General features: G+C 38.7%; 3 protein-coding genes across 4 annotated transcripts; all 3 read right to left on the bottom strand.

Annotated features, from left to right (window-relative positions):
* Positions 1–1,125: 1,125 nt before the first annotated feature.
* Positions 1,126–5,401, bottom strand: LOC117827063 (zona pellucida sperm-binding protein 3-like). The gene is made up of 9 exons (XM_034703520.1): positions 5,330–5,401; positions 4,678–5,183; positions 4,382–4,497; positions 3,642–3,745; positions 3,369–3,546; positions 3,105–3,222; positions 2,907–2,992; positions 2,534–2,808; positions 1,126–1,486 (listed from the first exon to the last, which is right to left on the bottom strand). The coding sequence occupies exons 2-9, from the start codon at positions 5,077–5,079 to the stop codon at positions 1,371–1,373; spliced, it is 1,395 nt and encodes a 464-aa protein (XP_034559411.1). The 5' UTR covers positions 5,080–5,183; positions 5,330–5,401; the 3' UTR covers positions 1,126–1,370.
* A 2,513-nt stretch (positions 5,402–7,914) lies between these two features.
* Positions 7,915–9,739, bottom strand: LOC117826992 (interleukin-12 subunit alpha-like). The gene is made up of 7 exons (XM_034703435.1): positions 9,721–9,739; positions 9,485–9,636; positions 9,299–9,385; positions 9,086–9,127; positions 8,486–8,608; positions 8,263–8,289; positions 7,915–8,078 (listed from the first exon to the last, which is right to left on the bottom strand). Exons 1-7 carry the CDS (start codon positions 9,737–9,739, stop codon positions 7,941–7,943), a joined length of 588 nt encoding a protein of 195 aa, XP_034559326.1. The 3' UTR covers positions 7,915–7,940.
* Positions 9,740–10,737: 998 nt separating this feature from the next.
* zgc:153615 (uncharacterized protein LOC777747 homolog) lies at positions 10,738–22,334 on the bottom strand. 2 transcript variants are annotated; one of them, XM_034703433.1, is made up of 8 exons: positions 22,247–22,334; positions 21,563–21,948; positions 18,092–18,201; positions 13,148–13,265; positions 12,808–13,014; positions 12,360–12,483; positions 12,098–12,191; positions 10,844–11,970 (listed from the first exon to the last, which is right to left on the bottom strand). In XM_034703433.1, exons 2-8 carry the CDS (start codon positions 21,896–21,898, stop codon positions 11,919–11,921), a joined length of 1,041 nt encoding a protein of 346 aa, XP_034559324.1. In that variant the 5' UTR covers positions 21,899–21,948; positions 22,247–22,334; the 3' UTR covers positions 10,844–11,918. The 2 variants fall into 2 exon arrangements, with proteins under 2 accessions (XP_034559325.1, XP_034559324.1); XM_034703434.1 differs by lacking the exons at positions 21,563–21,948; positions 22,247–22,334 and adding an exon at positions 20,251–20,330 and having other exon boundaries at positions 10,738–11,970.
* Between the last annotated feature and the right edge of the window lie 442 nt (positions 22,335–22,776).

The raw sequence follows: 22,776 nt of genomic DNA, 5'->3' as shown, positions 1-22,776 counted from the left end.
GACTGATTGTGGCTCCGCAACATAAGAATATGTTATTAGTGTACTTCAGTGTGCCCCTAATTTAATATGCACTTAGCCAGAATATTGATGACGTACAGAAGATCGTAAACAAAGACTTACATACAATGTCTTACTCATCTGACAAGGAAGTACACAGGCGCCCAGGAAATCGACCAGTCTAGTCTGAAACACTAATTAGGGAATGATCATTGATTAACCGTGACAATGGGAGGGACCATTTAAACCAGCAGCAGGCCCAATGGGTGTTTCAGAACCTCGGACAGCGCCCAGTGTGCCCACTAAGGAAAACAATAAGGGGCGCTGTCCGAGGTGCTGACACAACTAAACCTAAAGTATCTAAATGTTGCAGCTGGCAGGAGCACGAGGAATTTTCCATTTGAAATATTAATATTCGTGTACATTAAGAGGTCAAGTCAGGTCTGTACCTAAAAGGTTTCAATACTTTAGACATCCATTTAGTCAATACAACTCTGCAAGAGCAAAGCGCAACCCTTGGCCACAATAGTGTAAAAGTATAAATGAAGGCTTTGATGCACTGCTAAGAGAGTAGTGCTGAATTCTTTGGTCATATCAACTTTCTCTGTCCTTATTGTGATATAAATACAACTGGTAAACATGTTAAGCAACCACAATTGTTCAAAATCTAAAATTTTGAGAAGCCATTACTAGCCTTATTTTGCTTGATCTGGCAGGCATCAAATACCCTCTCAATGATCAATCAATAAAGTAACTACAAGATGAGTGGGTTGTGGGTGGTAATGGATGAAAGTGCTCCCTAATAGTATTACTGCTTTGCTCCACTGTTCAAAATTGCCAATATTGTGTTAGATGAATCTTTACAGTGGATAACACAAGGATGCAGTGTGCTGTTTGTGCCGATATACAAAAACACACAATGCATCCTTTTGTCTCTCACTTCTGTTGTTTGGGCCTAATGATTTTGAGTGCTTGAAAATCGAGGCTAATTAAATTGTCTGCTGAGGACAGATCAAATTCTTGGCAATGAACTGCTTGATGCTGGATTCTTTTTAAAGACTGGGTATCAAATAACTCAAATAAATGTTATGCTCACATTTGTTTTGAGAAGATGCAGATGAAGCCAAGATAAATTAAAATTGTATTGGAGAAAAGTAATTTACACAGACATTAGGAGGACTGTACAGTAAATAGACTTATTTTGCAGAAGGCTGAGAGTGTAGTTGACAGGAACATTTTCTATCAAAGAGTCATATTCATAATGACGAGATGAGTCTCTGCAATTCAATGGGTTGCCATAATATTTTCACTGAAAAAGGCAGAATTTTTTTTTTTTTTTTTTTTTTTTTATGTAATCAATCTCCTTTGTGTTATCAAGAGTCCTTGTTGTTCCTGCTCTTGAGTGAAAGTGATGTTTTGGAATCTGTTGGCTCTGTGTCAGTATCGCTGGTTTGCAGGACAATAATGGGTCCCATCTGGATGGTTTGCTCTGTAAAACACACACACACGGTTCTCATTCAAAAATGTAAATAGCCCTCTATGAAAACAGCTCTGCACTATTTGTAAGACCACATATCTGCCCGTGTCAGCACTGTGGGGAGCAGAGCTTTCAGTCGCTCTGCTCCCCAACTCTGGAACTCACTACCACCAGACATCAGAAATATTAACTCTCTCCCCCTCTTCAAATCAAAACTCAAAAAACATCTGTTTCAGTCTGCATTCTCTGTTTAATTTTCACTGCTTCATTTTTAACTTGGTGTTACTTTGCTTGTTGTTTTTATTTATTTTATCATGTTATTTTATTTTATTGTGTTTTAATCCTTCTGTAAAGTAGCCTTGAGTGTTAAGAAAGGCGCTTTTAAATAGAATGCATTATTATTATTATGTTCTGATTTGTAGTCATCTGAGCAGTGACTATGAAAGAAAATGGGTCTCCAGAACTTTTAGACTGATGTATTAACAGAAAAGTTAATCCATGTGCATTGTTCCAGAAAGACAAATTAGTTCATAAACAGGATCCAACCTTTAATGTGAATGAGCCTGTAGACAGCAGAAATAAGAGCTCTGAAGTAATCACTTTGATCTTACACAATTCAGTGGGATAGGATCTGGTTTTGGTTATTAGCAAGACAGAATTGCCATTGAAACTTGCAATAAATGCAAGATATGCCAAGAAAGTAAGTTCAATTAACATTATTAGAAAAAGAGAAAAGGTACACTGCAAAAGCCCCAACCTAAAAAGTGTTTGTGTTATATTTCTAGTAAAAAAAATAGGGGTAAGAAAAATATATATTTTTTAATCAAGATATTATTAGATGCATTTTGGTTACACCATTGGCTGATTTATATTACTCATTACAAGCAACTCATGTCTTATTTCAGCTTGCAATATCTTGAAATAAGTCAATCTATCAGGTGAGGGTGGCTTATATTAAGTCTAATAACACTTTTACTAGAAATAAGACAAAATCACTTTCTTAAATTTGCGTTTTTTGCAGTATATTAATTCATGAAATGTTATTACTGCTGCACTCACCTGCTTTGTACTGTGCTCCTCTCTTCATTAACCCAGCAGGGGACTGCCGAGGTCTGTTGTGTTGGCTCTGAGGCATTCCTGGACGAACGCGATAATATTTGGCAGGGAGGTGTTCATGTGTCTCCTGGACTAAAGTCGGTTGTGGAGTTTTGAAAGACCAGGCTTCAGTGGTGGCGGTAGTGGTTGCCGGAGGCTCTGTGGAGGGAGGTTCTTCAGCTCGATAGGAGAGGTCACAGCTTCTACAGGCCTGGTCATTCCCATCAATAGACCTCCAACTAAATAAGGAAGCAAATCTCAAATTAATTGAAATCACTTCTGTAAAATGAGTGAGAGAGGAAGAAATAGTGAAGCAGACAATAAAAATGCCACATACCTATTTTCAATTAAAGAGCAGGCCCTATTTTGAGAACTGACAGCTGACCCCACTGGAACAGCCTTCACATGGCAGGTAATGTAGACCTGTGGGAGACAGCTGATTATGAGTTCAACAAAACATCTTATTTTTGAACAGAATAAGGAATCTTAAAAAAGAAACTGGGAAAGAAAGACAGAAACAAACAAAGGGGTCAACCTGATTGCTGTTTCCTTGGTAGAACCTAAAGGCATCAAGTTGAAACCTAAGCTTGTGCTCTTCAACTCTTGGAAGAAAACGTGATTTGGAGTTTGTCAGGTAAGCATCAGCGAGACACCTGTAACATAGGTTTGGAATAATTTTACTCATAACTTAAAACAGAGAACACAATGAAAAACAAGAAAAATAGAAAGTCTTGAAATAACTTGTAATTTAATGGTAGACGGGTGGCGTGTTTTCATGAGATTTGGGTTTGAATCTTACCCGTGATGCTCAATAAAGTCGTATCTTAATGTGGCCTCTGCATCAGGAGTTGCTGTTGCAACACAGTGGTCAACATAGACTTTCAGGGGAATGTGGTGGCGCATAATGGCAGATGCTTGGAAATTAATATGGTCACCAAGGAAAAAGGAGTTTGATCCTCTTTCAAACTGCCAATCATCTGTAACAGACAGAAAGATGGGTACAAACTTGGTTGTGAGAATGAGTGGGAATGAAAACACTGTGGATGATCTTTTAATGCTGTACTCTTGTTACCAGTCATGAGTTGCAAACTGAAGTCTATCTGATTCTCTGCTGAGGCCCTGGAGACAAAAGGGACCCAGGTGGGTTGCAGGGAAATACCACTCACCGCATACTTCCTGAAACAGAGTATTTAGAATGTAATTTTAAGTTTTAAAGATTTGTTTAACCCTCCTGTTATGTTCGTTTCTCTGGAACAGCAATAATGTTCCTGGGTCAATTTGACCTGGGGCATATTCAATTATCCGAAGTCAGAACCCATAAAAATCCCAATACACATTTTTTTAAATCTAATTTTTAACTCCATTACTAACCATTTAAATCAATGGTGTTCTTTAATTCTCACAGATCATGGTTCTTTGAGGATAACTCACTCATTTTTCATTAAAATAATGTAAAAACTATTTTTAATGTACATTGAAAAGCCCTAAACCTAAATAAAATAGTTTTACATTATATAGATTTGTTTGTTATTTAAAAAAATATATATTTTTAATGTTATGAAGTGATGTTGATAAATTAACACGACACCTCTTCTGTCACATTCTGCCCAGGTTGTTATGCTACATTTAGCTGGTTTGGAAGGTATATATTGCCTAAAATCGACTTTAAAATGGGTCAATTTGACCCACAACATAACAGGAGGGTTAAAAATCGAAGAGGATTGGAAACAGGAAATTGAATCATATCAAAATAAAGAAACAGATGGAACAATGTAAACATAAATCTACTGTGTCCAAATACACTGTACTTACTTTTCATAATGACATTCAACTGGTAAAGTCACTCTATCCAGTCTGAGCAAACCATGAGCTGAAGGTTCAGGTGAGTAGACCAGAACATTAGAATATATTATCTTCTCTTTAGTTGACTGAAAAATAAAACAATATTACTTCTTCAGGATGTATAATTTGTACATGGGATATAACAAGAAAATAATGTAATCCTGATCCCAGATGCCAAGCACCAAAACAGGGAAAGGTAGATGTTAAAGCAAAACAAAAAGGCATGATAAACATATGATAAAATCAATCAAAATTATAATCCTCACTGAGAGTGAAGTCCCACAATCCAATAGTTTGGTCCTGATGGTAAATTCGGCCTCTCCTGACGGCTCTGCTCCACATGCACTCCCTTTACCCACCAAGTCTGAGCCCAGGTGCAGGTGTCTGCCCTCAACCTGAAGCCCTGTATCAAACATGTCGGCCTGAACCACCACGTCCATAGAGTCCGGGTAGCACTTAACAACCACGGGTCGGGGCCGTCGGGGAACCGTGGTTTGCCGCTGTTTGACGTCAATTTCTTCAATCTGGAAGTTTCCATAACTTGGGATGTGGAAGTTTGTCGTGCTAAAGCCTCCTTGGTTGTAAATTAACCGACTTTCTGTGAGTGTGGAAATTGAGGAAAGGAGGAAAATCCACCAAAAAAAGGTTCTGTGAAAGTTTCGGTCCATTTTTGGCGTAAAACTGGTTTGGAAGGAAAGTCGTTTCCCACAACCTCTGGAGATATCACCGCAGCTGTAAGTAATCTCCTGTGATTTGGACTGCTCAAACACACCTGGACGTAGATATTGGATGATTAAAACACTAAAGCACACGAAATCTGTTTAGCGTTGCTTCAAACGTGTTTCATGAACACTGTTAGACACTTATACTTCGTACACTTGGCTAAAAACTCAAGGAACTTCATGCATGCGTGCCTACTTTTTGGAGCTGTGGTCCTCGACTGGCTGTCAGCTACATGCTATAAGCTGGGTCTTCCACTAGGTGGCAATATATGTGCAAAAATAGATTCAGTTCTTAGCTGGCGTGAGGTCATTTCCACACAAAATACATTTTGAAACAGTAAATATTTATTCATTTGAACAAATTAATCTCTTTTAAATACATACTTAATTTCGAAATATGCTTTTGCTCGCCAGTCTTTCATAAGGTAGCGTCGACGTTTGAGAACTAATTTACATTTCATGCTCAAAATAGGAAGATATATTTTTCTGTAATTTCATTTAAAACAGAGAAAACAATGTAGGTCTATCTTTACATTTAGCAAATTAGTAATCTAAAAGAAGTGAGGAAGCTTGTTATTAGCACTAGGTTTTGCCTGTCAGGTTACTTGGACTTTTCCTTTTTATTTATTTATTTATTTATTTATTTAATTATTTATTTATTTATTTATTTATTTATTACAGTGGGACGTTTCAGCTTGTCATCCTTACATGCATTTACTTTGGGAGGTGGCCTTCAAAATATTTGTAAATAATAATAATAATAATTAACAGCTGATGGCTGTAAATAACAAAGCTCTTGTAAGGAAAATGTGAATTTAATACCACCTTGAGGTAGGGCTGTGGCATTAAAATAGTAGTATTTACAGGTTGTTCTTTTGCTTTCATGAGTCTTTACTAAATTATTATACTAACTATTCTGTCACCTAAAATTGCAATTTACTCCTGAAATTATTGTTAACTTAACTTATTATTAACCAATCCTAACCTCTTTTAATATTTTGGTAAAAAGGCTCTCAAACTGTGAGGTAGCGTGTATTCTATGAAAACTTTTGAGTTAAAGCTGGGGTTGGTAGTCAGATTTAGATACACTTTTTGTTATACTGGTTAAATTGATCTTTATGTCCTGATGGTAATCAATACATAATGTGTTCTTTAAAAAGAGCGAAGAAAAGCTGCTATCTACAGCCAGAGTAAACCTGGGAAAACACCAACCAATCACCGTTTTTTAGGACCCAAAATTTCAAACCATTCAAATCCCTTCCTGCCGTTCTGCCCTCCTCCTGCGCGTACATTTCCCGGCGTGCACTCCGAGTCCCCGTCCCCTGCCTCTGCCTCTGCTTCCCCTGACTCTACTGACTGCCTCCCTCTCGCTCCACCTCGGGCCTGTCCCCTCTGACCCGATGAGGTGCTTTACTCAGGACTGTAGTCCGGATCAGAGTCTAAAAAGCTCTCACCACGGGGGCTCTGACAAGCAGAAGAATGAATGACATTTAACAAGTCCTACAGAAATGTAGATGTATTGTAGCGTCTGTCCGGACGCTGTAGGGATGACAAGCCGACACGACTGTCGGCCGTGATCACGACAACCAACAAAACAACAATCAATGTTTGAATGAATGAAGAACTTCTCCTCTTGTCTGGTGCACTTTTTCTGTACATTTGTCCTAAATGTCCCCTGTGGCGAGAACGTCATAGGTCTCTCTCAACCCCAATAGCCACAAACCACTCTGCATGTCCATGAATGAACATGAAACAAAGAGCTCTTACATTTTCAGTTGGGCTTTGTCAACACAGGTATCTTATATTTTCTGAACATCCTTCCCAAAACATGTGCCAAACAATGAAATGAAAAGTTAAAAAACCCAGCATCTGGACTATTCACTGTAAATTATTTGGTAATCTTGAACACAATGTTTAACAAAGTGCTGTATTTCTTTAGACTCCAACCTTGTTAAGCCTTAATCCTAAATACCCCATTTTAATATTAATTAAATCCCATACCAGACACTGACATTTTTTTAACTCACTTTCATATCCCCCTAAAATTCAGTAGACTCTTGACAGACTTTATTATGGTTGACTGATTCTTAGGATTAACACAGGACTTTCCAGCTGAAGTCTGAACAAGCTTTTGTTACATAATGTTTAGAATAAATGTCACCACAATGAGGCTGATTTGGTTACCGGCTAATAAAGTTGGTCAGGTGTGATATTGTAATGGTAAAACACCATAATGACAGGGACATTTTCAGGATTTCCCTTCCATGGTAAATGACCCACTTTAGTCAGAAAAAGTTAATTAAAATGTAGTGTATACCATATGAAGTGTTGTTTTCTGTTTGCATTAAATTAACCAAATATAGTTTTTGAGCTCTCACTCGAAGGAAAGTCCAACAACTTGAGATTATTTCTATGCCACTTTAGATTTCCTTTTATTAAGGAGAGTAGCACTTAAATCAACAGTTTTTCTGTTGTTAAAGTGAAACAGGTAAATGATAAACATAAATAAACAAATGAAACATCAGCAGGATTCATGCAAGAAACATATTTATTTGATGATTAATTCCACCAAGTGAATACAATAACAACAATAGTTTAAAATAAATAGTCCAGAATTAAAATAAATAAATAAATAAAATAGTCTGTAAATAGACTTAATAATAAAAATACGTTAACCCATCATCTTGATGTCAAATATCAGCTCATGTAATGACCACATAACAACCCTTAAAAGGTTAGGAAGTGTTTTCTGCCTCAGCTCGATTATCTGAGTGTAACACAGGCTACCGCTGTTGGAGCCCGATGATTCATTTAGTGTGTACGCCAGAGTTGATGTATGAAATCGCTCTGTTGATTGTGATGGCTCGGACATGGAAGCCCTTCAGCACCTTGCAGAGACTCAGCCTTTCTTTAAAAGGGTCAGTGCTCTCACGGTTTGAAGCGCCCTGAAAAACACAGAGAAATAATCATGATTACTCCAGTTTGACTAGTCTTCCAAAAATGGCTATATAACAGCTTTTCTGTTTGATCACTCATGATTCATTGAATGATTCAGTGACCATAGAAAATTAATAAATAGGACAAAATGTAGCTTAACATGGTTAGAAAATTCATTTAGAGATCTCTTACCTCTTCTGGTGGTGACATGAAGCAGTTCTGTTGAAAACAAAATGCAATTTTAACATCTTTGACTCTTAATTCTTGTCTTTCATAGTTATCTCTTTCCAGACATTTCAATTTGCACCCCTCCTTGTACAAATAACAGTTAGAGACCCATGTGTCATAACAATAGCAAAACAGTATTAAATAGCACAGATATCAAATCCTGTAGCGGATTTAGACAAAATGTTACCTCCATGAGCTCTCTGAGGCTGGACAGAACAGTTTTGCTCAGTGCACCGCTGGGATCTGGCTCAGTAGAGAGTAAGTTGTAGTAATGATGCAGATCCTCTGTGATGTTTGTCAGGCACAATCCCTTGATGGAAAAAAAACAGCAAAGACAACTGTAGAAACAGTATAGTTTTGACACTTTTGGACTCTTTGATTAGGGAAATGATATGCCGTCCAATACAACAGGTCTGTCTTAACATCTATCTTTCAGAACATCATTGTGTTTGATTGTTGTTGATTTGGTCTGTAATTAATCAATCTAAATACAAGTTTAAAATTGAAGTCAAAGACAGAGTTTTAGAAGAGTAACTTATTATGACTCCAATACATATATGCAGTTCTAACAAAAACTGAGCATTACAAGCATCATATATTTAACTTAATGGCTGAACAGTTGTATTACATACATTTGTTAGCCATTTGACTCTTACTTATGGTTTACTTATTGCTCATTTAATTTTTACATTTTTAAAGCTTTAGCATAATAATTTAACTTTTATAAAGTAGAGACATGAAATAATTAAAGGCTTTTTTTTTTTTTTACAAAGAGAGCATAACCAACCTCATCAAATTCTGACTCAACTATTCCTGAGCATGTTGATTCCTGTTGAACAAACACAGAATAATGTCAAATAACAGAGGCACAGCATACATAAAATACAAATACATTCACACAAAATACACTGTACATAAAATATGTGCTACAACAAATAAGTAATTACTACTTTTATTTATCCCAACCATAGCAGTAAATGAAAGACTGTGAGTTAGTTACCGCAGGTGCGCAGACAGATGCAGTGTTTGTCTTTGTGTTCATCTCCACTCTCTGCTCTGAGCAGATGATTCCTTCGAACAGGTCCAACTCATGATTCTAGATACATAAAGAGAGCTTTTTAGACTATAACTCAATGACAGACTTAAGATGAAAAGGCTTAGATTATTCTTTGAATATATTTGGTACCTGTGTGAGAGTTGTAGTGATGTCCTGTAGAAGTTTATGTGCGTTTAAGACACAGGAGTCTGTCATGAGTGCTTTACTCATCACTGGAACAGACTGGCTGACCTGCCACAGAGGACAGCTGAGCAACAGGACCAGCAATGCAGCAGAAAAGTCTGAGAAAAGAGAGAAAAACAATAGGCTCTACTTCAGTTTTGAACCCTTAAAAATAATGTTCAGTCAGTGTGTTAAATACTCACGAAGCTTGATGATGGCCATGTTGAGAGACTGTAGATTCTTTGGTGTGACTGACTGAACTCAGAAATCCTTAAGTATTATATACCCAGACTGACACAGGGGTTTCCCCCACACTCTGTGAAGCAAAGTGTTGACACTTAACTGTAAATTGAAAGTGCAGAGTCGAGGTGGTGAAGTTTTCCCACCAATAACACTAAATGCTTATGGTGAAACTGGAATTAACACACACACACAGTGATGAGGTTCTTACTGGTTTCTTTACATTGTTTACCTTTCCAAAAAAGGCAGAGTGAAAGCATTATGTAATACTTCAATCTAATCTGGAATCCTGCAACTGACTGATGACATTTATCTGACATTTGCCACATGTCTTGCATTATTTATTACAAATAAATACTAATACGTACATTTTAGAGTCCTCTGTCATCTTAAATTTACCATCTATTTAATGTTTTATATGAACATGCTTTTTAGAGACATCTTACATTAAAAATGATTTCCAATAACATTCTGAACAGACATTATATATGTAATTTAATGACTGATTCTTCTATTTGTTGTTGTTTAACTTGGCTCAGCTGCTTTTTTAAAATGTTTTTGTCACCAGTTTTTTTTTTTCAGTATTTCTTTTTTCACCACAAGTTGACCAATTATTTAAAAGTTATACAAAACCAACCATTTATGTTAAATGATAGTTTAGGCTTTAATCAGTCCCATCACGTGTGTGAAGTCTTATTTTAGTCCCCACTGCTATAGAGTTTCCCCCCTCTTGTTTGCTTTACACCTCTGCAAAACTTGGTGACACAACTGTGAACTAAAGTGTGAATGAAAAGGGAAATCAGTCTTCCTTTTTGTGAAACTCTGAGACCAATACTGTGAATTAGAATAGGCTCACTTTTCCAGTTTACACTTGATGAAACCCTATTTGTATGTTTTAGTATATGGTAGACACACAGAGGTAACAAGAACATGAAATGCAAATGAACTTTCATGGAACAAGGCAAACAGTAACTAAGTTGACACACTTGAAACATTTATTACTGGAGTTTTTTCTTTTTCTTACAATCATTTATACAGTACATGTAGCATGAAGCGTACAATATAAAAAGAAAGTTAAACATTGTGTTAAGTGACATTCTTAAAAAGGTGCGAGTGAAAACATTTAAGTACAGCCAACAAGGCATGTTCTTCATCCTTTCATAATAGAGTATTTTTTAACATTTACATACAGTACGTCCATAAAGCTCCTCTCTCTGAACAGATAAAATAGATATATGTGTATGCTGGGATTTATATTTATACATATTTTTGTTCATGGTTATGCTTTATTAGCATTAGTAGATTTAGCATAATGGGAAACAAAGTCTTATATCATTATGTTGGGCTGTTTATGTTCACATGTCTCCACGTTTGTTTTTAATAGCCCTGTTTAATCAAACCATATGATATTTTACATATCTTATCATTTGCTCATAATATCAAGTACATAGAGCACTTTTGCAAATACCCTTTAAAGTATAATAATTTGCTCTTAATGCATCTTTAAAGTGACTTTAAGCTTTAGCAGCTATTCAGTTAAATGTAATATTTTGTCCAAATGATACTTATTAGTTCTCTTTAAGCTGCTGCCTGTGAAGCTATGCTGTTAATTAGCCCAGGATGTTAACCTTTTTTTTATTGCAACAGCTCAGACAGTAGAAAGTGTCTAACAGTGAAATCCAGTGCTAAACAGTGATGGTGCAGTGCTCTTTGTGAAAGAAAGATCAAAAACACCTGAACAGAGCATATCTACAGAGGAACAGATCAATCCTCTTGAGACAAACTAAAGACAGTAGTGGCCCCTAGAAGTCACTGTGCAAAATCATAAAGAGGTAAATCAGGGCAAGAGAAGAGGAGGATTCTCTTAATTCTATGAAATAATGCATGATTAAATCGTGCTTAGTGTGAAGTGAAATGCCTTACACAAACTCCATCCATACAGAGTGGTGATGACTTGGCTTCTTAAAGATGCCAGTCCTTTGTCCTACATCCTGTGGTGCAATACATTACGTGTGTGTTCGTGTGTTAGTATTACAGTAAAATGTGGATTCATCTCTCCATAAACAGTCATCACAGATGGACTTTATTAGTAACACTGGTGTCAGTTCATGGAGCAGGAGGTAAGATGGCGTGCAGATGAACACATGTTGAGATGGGGTGGTTATTTGGACATTGCTTTCTCTGCCTGGTGCCGCTGATGGCTGTGAGCATGCCTGCCGCAACAAAGACAAGAAGCACGTTAGAGACAGCACAGAATATAAATCACATCCAAAGTCCAAGGAATAAAAAGTTACTATCTAACGGATATTGTAGACATAAAGAGGAAGAATGGAGGTTAACCTAGTGAGGTCCTCTATGTCCACCAGCATGGCGTCCTGCTCCACATGCAGCTCATCCCTCATCAGTAGCAGCTGCACAAGCTCCTCATTTAGACCTGCATTAGATTCAGGGAGAGAGAAGTTAGACAATGTGATATTTAAGTGGAAGGACAGTGGAATGTTTCATATAATTAGGTGATTTCTTCATACTTAATTTATTACTAAACCCTGTATTTTCTCATCATGCTTGTGTGTATCTCTTTGTGCTTCTGTGGGAAACTCACTCTGAATCTGTGAGTGCAAGTCATTTGTGATGACTTGCAGCTGTCCTAGACTCATGTCCCTCATGTCCCCTCGTCTGAGGTTCCTCTTCATCAGGCACTCGCTGATGTGGGGCAGATGGGGAAGCTGCACGTCAACAAACATAAACAAGACATGACTGCACGTCAAAGTATGAACACAAGCTCAGAATGTGAATCAAGACTGAAAACCTATTGTTCAACATGAATCAAAGTTAGCTGGGTAGCTGGGTTTGCAAAGATCCAGTATCAAACAACAGGGCTCTAACAACACACACACACACACACACACACACACACACACACACACACACACACACACACACACACACACACACACACACACACACACACACACACACACACACACACGCATGCACGTATGCACGCACGCACACACAGTTTCCTGTATTTCTATTTTTCACTGACTAACCATGTCAGCCACAGGCGAACGTTTGTGCAGTTGGATTTGCCTCTCCACCTCCACCTGCATGCGAGCCATGGGTCGAGCTAAAGCCAATGCCACGCGGGCCTCCTCCTGCAACCTCCGTTGTACCCGCCAAAACCCACTGCAGTCATCCAACGGGTCCGAGTCCTCCTCCGCAGTGTCTCGGTCCGATAATGATGAGCTCTGCTTGCTCTAGAGGGGAAGTAATTTTGTGGTTTAACAGCTGATGTTTTTGCTCATGATTTTTTAGAAAAGTTAACGAGAGAAGTGGGGTGAAACAAGAACACACAAACACGTAGACAAGATCTTTACTCTGTGTACATACCACGGGGGATAATGGTGTGTCCAGACTGGTCTCTGTCCTGCTGTCCTCAGCATCGCTGTCTTTGTCACTACTGCTGTCATTCACAAAACACACCTGCAGGTTCACTCCGCTCTGCAGCCTAAGAGGAGAAACACAAGATTAAACACCATTAAGGATGAAATGTTGACCCAAAGTTGGAAAGAAAATATATTTTTCCTAAGTCAGGGTGAAATCTGGGAAGTCTAAAGGGAAATGACTAACAGGTTGAACACACACAAACTCTGAAAAACAACTGTTATGCAATTAATCCCACGAATAGGACTCTTAAGATCATTATAACTTACCCTATAAGACATTTACAAAACATTAAGCATACAAGATTACATTACATTATAATGAAGACAGGTACATTGAGTAGAAGGCCAGGGAACATTTGGTCACAATATGGAAAAACGTCAAGAATTGTTGAAGGAAACAAGATAAAGATGTACATGGTGAAAATATTACAATCTGTGTACGTCTAATGCTTGTTTTAGAAGTTGTAGGCACATTCACAAATAGGAAATGTCTTATTTTGACACAAATGTCCAAACTCCATCCCGTGGTGACAATTTCCACATCTGTCTGACTCATGAAATCAGGGAATAGCAAGTTTCTATCTGAACAACATATCATGCAACAAAGGTTAACCACTGTGCCACTCCTTCTGTGTCCATTCTTCCCATACTATGCTGAAAATGAGAAAAAATACACATTTATTTGAGGGGATTTTTGTAAAGCCATCGTTAATAATTCTACTTTAAGAATCAGATTCCATTGGTGATCAGCTGTCTACAACAGAAGGCCGGGAGAGAGAACTGCTGTTTTCTCATCATGATAGCTGAAGTAGTTATCATGGTCACAATAGCAACAAGGGGACTCTCTTGTTTTTAATGCTCTAAATAATATGAAACCATGAAAGAAACTACAATAAAGATATGTGGATGTGAAATATAATGTTCTAGCTGTCTGGCAAAATATTACAAGCAACAACACCCTAATCTACTTACAGTTTACTAAAGTCAAATTCCTTGTGTGTTCAAGCATACTTGGCGAATAAAGCTGATTCTGATTCTGATTCTGATTCTGGGTTTGTCTTAAAGTTATATTTTTTGGCCTTTTAGCCTTTATTTTTATAGGACAGCTGAAGATAGACAGGAAATGTGGGGAGTAGAGAGCACGGGGAGACATGCAGGAAAAGGTCAACCAGCTGGGAATTGAACCAACGAGCCCTGCGACAAGGATTGTAGTCTCTGTACGTGGGGCACTTAGACCGCTAGGCCACCAGCGTCCCTCTACTTACATTTGTATGATCTCAGAGTGTGTTTCATGCCTGATCCAGGCCCCTTAATTCAAATGAAAGAATATTTCTATTTATGAAAGAATTTGGCATGCTAGAATAATGTTCCTGCAAGTGACCTAACCTTATTAGGAAGAACTCAAACCTCAACGGAAATTCTAGGCCATAATGCCCATTCAGACTTTGACAAATTACAGATAAATGAACACAGATTATGTTTAGGTGTCCACATACTTCTGGCAAGGATGTAACAGTCTATGACCAAATCATGAATTAAAAGCAAGTGAAAACTTACATGAAACGTGTCATACTACAGAAACAACACCAGGCCTTCTACAGCAGTAAAACCTCAAACCTCAACTTTTCCAAGCGCTCAAAGCTCCATTCATTCAGTTTCATATTATAACACTCTGACTAAAAGAACCAAACAACACAATGTAACCTCCCACTGCACCAGGATGAGAACAATCACTTTAACAGGATCTCATAAACCTGACAGGGAAGTGTTGGAGTTTCCACCCCAAAATACACCCCAGAGGGTGCACTTGTACCTCCATTGTAGGTCACATGACTGTAATCACAGCCCCAGACTCATACTAGGCACCACTTCTTCTTTCTGGAGCACATGAAGTAACTACACTTCCTTAAATAGTGGCTCGCAGCATGTTTGATCTGAACACCCACTGTATTTAAACATAGCGCCAGAAAGTGACTGGAGGTCAAAGCTGTCATGATAAGAAAGCAGAGATGTGTTAAAGCTGTAGTAGCTTTGGTTAACCATCATGGCTGTGATGTAATGCAACTCTTCCCATTACGTGTGTTTGCTTGTGTTTGTGGGCGTTCACGACCAAATAACAAACGTGAAATATCAAAGTTTTGCAAAAATTGTCTCACTTACTTAGAAGTTGAGTTTTGGTTTCACATGTTAAACGTAGTGTATAGTAAATGCCATATTAATTTAGAATCACATGTACCTCTGGATAGGTCACATTGCTGTGCAGGTGATTGACAAACTAATAAGACATTTAGAATAAAAACAAATAAATTATGTTTGTAAATGCAAAATAATTCAATTCACATGTATTGTGTAAGAAAACAAGATAAAGATGTACATGGTGAAAATATTACAATCTGTGTACGTCTCATGCTTGTTTTAGAAGTTGTAGGCACATTCACAAATAGGAAATGTCTTATTTTGACACAAATGTCCAAACTCCATCGCGTGGTGACAATTTCCACATCTGTCTGACTCATGAAGTCTGGGAATAGCAAGTTTCTATCTGAACAACATAACACGCAACAAAGGTTAACCACTGTGCCACCCCTTCTTTGCCCATTCTTCCCATACTTTAGCGTCTTTGTTCTGCTTGTGAGAGTAATCTAGTTAATGTTTAATCTAATGTCACTTCCCTTGAACTGACTGTACACCATAACATGGCTTACTTGGAAACCTTTCAACTTTCTCTTTCATTTCAAAGTTCCATGTCAACCATTCACACGGGCACAGGATATTAAAGCCCTTTTTCTGAAACATGTGCGACACCATGATGCATTCTCTGCTACAGGACTCATTGTTTATGAAAAGGCTGCCACCGTCATTTGCTGTCATGTATTTGTGGCATGAACCAGCAAACAAGCAAATCCATTAGTTATATGTGTCCTGTGTGTTCATATGTGTCCGGTGTGTTCATATGTGTCCTGTGTGTTCATATGTGTCCGGTGTGTTTATATGTGTCCGGTGTGCATATATGTGTCCTGTGTGTTCATATGTGTCCGGTGTGTTTATATGTGTCCGGTGTGTTTATATGTGTCCTGTGTGTTCATATGTGTCCGGTGTGTTTATATGTGTCCGGTGTGCATATATGTGTCCTGTGTGTTCATATGTGTCCTGTGTGTTCATATGTGTCCGGTGTGTTTATATGTGTCCGGTGTGCATATATGTGTCCGGTGTGTTTATATGTGTCCTGTGTGTTCATATGTGTCCGGTGTGTTTATATGTGTCCGGTGTGCATATATGTGTCCTGTGTGTTCATATGTGTCCGGTGTGTTTATATGTGTCCGGTGTGCATATATGTGTCCTGTGACTTCATATGTGTCCGGTGTGTTTATATGTGTCCGGTGTGTTTATATGTGTCCGGTGTGTTTATATGTGCCCTGTGTGTTCATATGTGTCCGGTGTGCATATATGTGTCCTGTGTGTTCATATGTGTCCGGTGTGTTTATATGTGTCCGGTGTGCATATATGTGTTCTGTGTGTTCATATGTGTCCGGTGTGTTTATATGTGTCCGGTGTGCATATATGTGTTCTGTGTGTTCATATGTGTCCTGTGTGTTCATTGTGTCCGGTGTGCATATATGTGTCCTGTGTGTTCATATGTGTCAGGTGTGTTTATATGTGTCAGGTGTGCATATATGTGTCCTGTGTTCATTTGTGTCTGGTGTGTTTTTATGTGTCCGGTGTGTTTTTATGTGTCCGGTGTGTTTATATGTGTCCGGTGTGTTTATATGTGTCCGGTGTGTTCTTATATGTCTGGTGTGCATATATGTGTCCGGTGTGCATATTTGTCCGGTGTGTTTATATGTGTCCTGTGTGTTCATATGTGTCCTGTGTGTTTATACTGTATCTGTCCGATGTGGATATATGTGTCCTGTGTGTTCATATGTGTCCGGTATGCATATACGTGTCCTGTGTGTTCATATGTGTCCGGTGTGTTCATATGTGTCCGGTATGCATATACGTGTACTGTGTGTTCATATGTGTCCGGTGTGTTTATATGTGTCCGGTGTGCATATATGTGTCCTGTGTGCATATATGTGTCCTGTGTGCATATATGTGTCCTGTGTGCATATATGTGTCTGGTGTGCATATATGTGTCCTGTGTGTTCATATGTGTCCGGTGTGCTTATATGTGTGCGGTGTGCATATATGTGTCCTGTGTGTTCATATGTGTCCGGTGTGCATATATGTGGGATGATGTGCACCATTGTTTTGAGGCTTGGTGGATGTTTATTATTTATTTGTGTTTTATATGTTTTCTTTTACAGACGGTGACAACAAATCCCCTTATTAAGGACAAATAAAGATCTATCTATTTATATCTTTCTTGTTTAGCTTTTTTTGCTTATAGATCATAAATAATAGATGAGCTCAGCTGCTGAATAGCTCCCTCACCTGGCCTTCATTTGTCATGTGAAGCCCAGTGTTACAGATGCAAAAAAAATAGGCCTGTGGGATAAACATCCACACAAATAAGGTTAGACAGGCTGATATTGATATGTTGGTTTGCCGATAGGCTGGGCAGGCTTACAATGGAAAGCTGTGTTTTGGCCAGTGAGTGTGAGGAGGCTTTTTATTCAAGCAGCACAATAAGTCTGCAGAAACCAACAATACACCTAGAATTCAGAGATTAAAATAGATTAATCTTTTCTGTGAATCAATAATTAATTTTATCTAGGGCGTATCTCACTGTTTCCCTGCCAACCAGCTAAGAATAAATTCTGTGCGAACATCTAGAGATCTAAAGTGTCAGCTGTAGGAAGCTGAAACACACAAATATTGGTGCCAGGCTTCAAAAGGGTTCATTGATCAAACGGTAACACACTCAAACACTCGATCAAAAACCCACCGGGAGGACGGGCCGTTCTTGCTGCAGCTGGTATAGATGACTGGCTCGTCGTCATAGAAACTGCCAAGGGCAAGTTTCTGCCGGATGGACTCTCTCTCATTCCTCTGGGCCTACCAGAGAAAAGAGAAAAACACATGAATTGAAAGTATATTTGTAAAAATGCTTCTGCTGACTCCACCTTTGCTTGGTTGACCAAGTGGGGATCATTCATGAGCAGCAAATCAATCCGAGAGGTTAGTTTGATGTTTAAATTTAAACTATGAATACATGTATTGTCCCAAAAATTATGCAAGTTCTGCATAAGAGGAGGGGGATGATGAAAGGAAAAATGAGGAGAGAGAAAATGAGGAGGAGGAACACATTGTGATTATGTAGGAAATAATGTAGCAAAGTCACGCAATCCAATTTGCTGTGTTTCACACACAAGGATTATCCAGCTGTGGCCTTGCATACAAGACTGTCAGTACGACTATAAATATGTTAACAGAGCTTATCAAACACATTTAAAGTACAATAGTCTATCTTTATTTATCTATTCCATTAGCTTATAAACATCAGTCCACAAGTAACACCCTTCCTCTATGCCTGTGTTCAAGCTCTTAAAATCAGCTTACCTGAAAATGTGAAATCTAAATGGGCTGATGTGAAAATTTAAAGGCAGACATACACAGAAAACAGAATAGTCTGTTTGTTCAGTATTGAAAGCAATAAATTCTGAATGTTGTATGTCATCTCAGGAGGAACATCTGAGAGATTCAGACTGTCTGGTTGTTTCCCACCATCTGGACACACATGAACGCAACACGTCTGTCTTTTTTAGTCCTGACAACCTGTCCAGGATCCACTCTTTTATGTGTTACATTCTGGGAGACTACAGCCTTGCATAGGGATTCATGGTTAAAAAAACATCAGGCCTGTCTACTATTGCTCATTCATTAAGACAGCAGCTAGCATCTGGAGTACAAATGAGGAAAAAAGGGCCAGTGGTTCATAATGCCAAGTCATTCTGCTATCTGTTTAGTGAACTCACAAACGTCACAAATCTCACTGTAGAAGGATTTTTCTATTCTCTTTTCTTCTTCCATTGGTTTCTTTAATAAAAGAAATGTTGATTTTTGTTCCAGCAACTAGGATTTTCACTATCCTACTTTTATTTTCCGTCTTTCTTCCCACCTTGTACTCTGTCTTCTTCCAGCCGATTAGATTTTGTACTACGCTGAATCATTTTCACTCACTGTCAGATTATTTGGTAGCTGCCCTCGGACCTTTTTTCTCTTTGTCAACTGCAAACATTCTTCAGTAATATAAGATGTGTTAGTTTCAAGTATGCAAATCTTAACACTTGACAACTCAGTAAATTTGTCACGACATATTAGGGGGGAAAATCAAAAAAGGAAGACAGAATTTCCTGTTCTTGCACCCTGGTGGAAGTATATTCATTGTGAGATTGTTCACTGTGCCCACATGTCCTAAGGCCGCCCCTGTGTGTGTGTGAGCCTGTGACGCACACACTCTTCATTCTCCAGCAGCCTTTGTATAACACCTACAATTTGGGGATGTTTACCTAACATGTCAACCTTTTCTCTCTAAGGAAGCTCAAAACCAGCCCAGCCTAAACACCCTGTTTTTATCTTTTTATTTTTTGGTGACGCATTATTAGATTATCATGAGGCTGTGATGTAAAAGCATAAATCACAGTTGATCGCCTTCACTCGCACAACCATTGCTCTGCTTCCTGCTTATCCACTTCAGACAACTGTCTGCCCTCATTACTAGCAGACTGTCTAATGTCTTGAATTCACTCACAACCAACCTATAGAAAACTCTCAAAGGATAGTATGGGATGTTACAAAAGCACCTAATGGTCTTTTTATAATGGAGAATTTGATGTATGAAAAACAACAACAAAGCATGTGAAATAATCATACACATACATTTTACAATTATTATTAATACAGTTATTCAAAAATAAAGCAGATGTCAGAAACATAGATAAACAGGTAAAGACCACATATGAACACACCCACACCCCCTCACAATCACTCGTCCATTATGGCTGATTCATCTACAGCAGCACACCATTGATGGATCCCTATCACGGATACCTGCACATACTATGGCCTCAGAATGAATAACACATAAAGACACAATCTACACACCTGATAAACGCGTTTCTCCTGGTGCACCATCCTTCAGCGCATCGTACTAACAGCCGCCCTGCCCTTCCTTACACTGCAGTGAAGCTAGACCCAGGAGACCCTCATATACTGCAGCTCTGAGCAGGAGAGCGAGCAGAGGAGGGAGGGAAGAGAGAGCAGTGAGGGGAGGGGGGGGGGAGGCAGCAGAGAGAGAGTAGAGAAGAGGAGGAGAGGAGGAGGGGGGGTTGATGTGGGAGCAGGAGAGGAAAGAGTGGGAAGAGACGGAAGCGGAGGAGAGAGAGAGAGAGAGAGAGAGAGAGATAAGGGAGGGGAGAGACAGAGCTGCTAGCTGCTGCCACTGCTCTCCTGATGTGTTATCTCTTCCTCCATCTTCTTCATTTGCTCGCTTTTTCCTTGCTTCTCTTCCTCATCTTTTTCAATCAATCTTAAGACAGGAGCGAAATGAGGCTCCTTGGAATATGAGTCCTGATAAGACAGACTGTATCTATTAACAGAAATAAGGTCACATGATTGGATGCATGACAAGGTGAGTGATAAGGTGCACCAAAAGGCCAGGCTAAACACAGGCTGACAAATGAGACTGCAACCCTGGAAGACAAAACCATTAAAGAGGCCACGGCTCAATCAATAACAGCTCTTTTAGTAAATGTCAGCATTTTTGAGCAAGCACTGATATGGCTTCTGCATCTGCTTGCTGTTCCAAAGCAGAGCAGTGAATTTTTAATTTCACATTGTCTTGTTTGTTTTGTCTCTCTAAAGCAATCTCCTCAAGCCCCCATTCCACTTCACAGATTCAAGTGTGTTCAGCCGGAACAGAAACTAGGAAGCTCTGGGTAAACGTGCTTGCACGTGCGAATGATACACACAAACACACTTGCACACACTTAGTTCCCACAGTGCTGTGTCACAGTGAAGCAGTGAGGTGATTAAACAACAAAACATTTTTGTGTCATCTCTCATCCTTTATCAGCATCAGATGCCAAATATCCTCAGCATTTCTGTGTTTTTTCATTCCTCTGAGGCCAATTTATACATTATATTCATGTACGATAATAAGCAGATATGCATAGCTCAGAGTGAAATTGTTGTGATATTAATGTACATCAGCTTCTAGCTAATTTACACGTTGACTTGTGATTGTTAGGGTTTTTTATTTTTCAGACATATTGGTGTAACATACGCAAATGTCTTGTCCTTATTCACTTTGCTTTCAAAGATGCAGAACACTTTGTTATAACAAATAGACTGAGAGGGAGTGATTCAGTGCTTGTGTGGTCCAAGTAGAGAGAGAAAGAGAAAGACAATCACTCACAGAAATGCTGGACAGTCTGCTTCGCCCTTCACTGTAACAGTCTTTTGCCTGTGGTACAAAGATATCCTGAAGCTCCTCTGCCCAACTCTGGCTGTTTACCATGCAGCCTCTTCCTCCTCTTTGGCTTTGCGTGCCCTCATCTCCACAGTCCTCCCACCAATGTCCCGCAGTGGCCTTTCTCATAAATACATCTCCGTCCTCTTCTTCATCCATGTCCACATCGTAGTCTTCCATGATGACAGGCTGTATGGAGTTGGTTGAGCGATTGTCACGGCAGGAGGAAGAAGTCAGTGCCCTGGCTGGGAATATGGCTACAAATGGACTGAAGATATTCATAGGGTGAAATTCTGGCTGTGTTAGTTCCTTTAACTAATCTTTGTTTTTCTCTGTAATGATAAAGATAAAAGAAGTAGTTGAATTCATTTGAAGTTAGCTTTAACATCCGTTTATAGCAATATTCTTATTTATAATACTGAACATGTACATGCTATGCTCGTAAAGTCTTATTCCAGTCTTTGAATTTACATCCAACTCTTTCCCTATAACATAGACACGGTTCACATGCTAAGTTGTGCTAGCCTTGATAAATCACTACTGTAAAGCATAGTCTTTCATTCAAAATTAAAATCAGTGTTAAAGTACAAGGTAATAAATTACACAGCACATGCAATAAAGAGGACTCACCTTAATTGTAGAGTGCAGACTCCTCTTGAAGGCACTTACAATACAAATCTACCCTAAAGAGTAAGATGACGATTCGCAAAGTGTTGCATTAAAGGAAAAGGTTTCTCATGCAGGGCAGAAAATGACCTGAAGAAAATAATTTAGGTTGTATTGGTCCTCTGCAGAACGGTTCCTACTCCCATCCTCAGCACTCCACAGTTCTTGCCAGCTAACATTAAAGGACTGCAGTAGATGTAATGGAATAAATACAGACATGCATCCTTGCTTACACGTCTTTGTGTTGTAGCATAGTTTCAGTGATGTGTGTAGATTTGTGTGTGTGTCCATCGTCACTGGGTGCCTAGAGGAAAGAGCACCATGTGGAAATATATAGGAACGGACAGAATGGGGATGTGTGTGCTGTATGAGTGTAAGGGAGTGAGGATGGGTTAGCAGTGAATATAGGTAGAGCAATTCAGTCATGAGAAAAGGGCAAAAATGAGACATTTAGGCTTTCAAGAATAGATTTGTTTTAAGAGAGTAGTCTTGCA

This window comes from Notolabrus celidotus, chromosome 15 (genome assembly GCF_009762535.1).
Source record: "Notolabrus celidotus isolate fNotCel1 chromosome 15, fNotCel1.pri, whole genome shotgun sequence".
In the NCBI taxonomy this organism is placed as follows: Eukaryota; Metazoa; Chordata; class Actinopteri; order Labriformes; family Labridae; genus Notolabrus; species Notolabrus celidotus.
The sequence above is the reverse complement of the archived record's forward strand: the minus strand, read 5'-3'. Positions and strand labels throughout refer to the sequence as shown.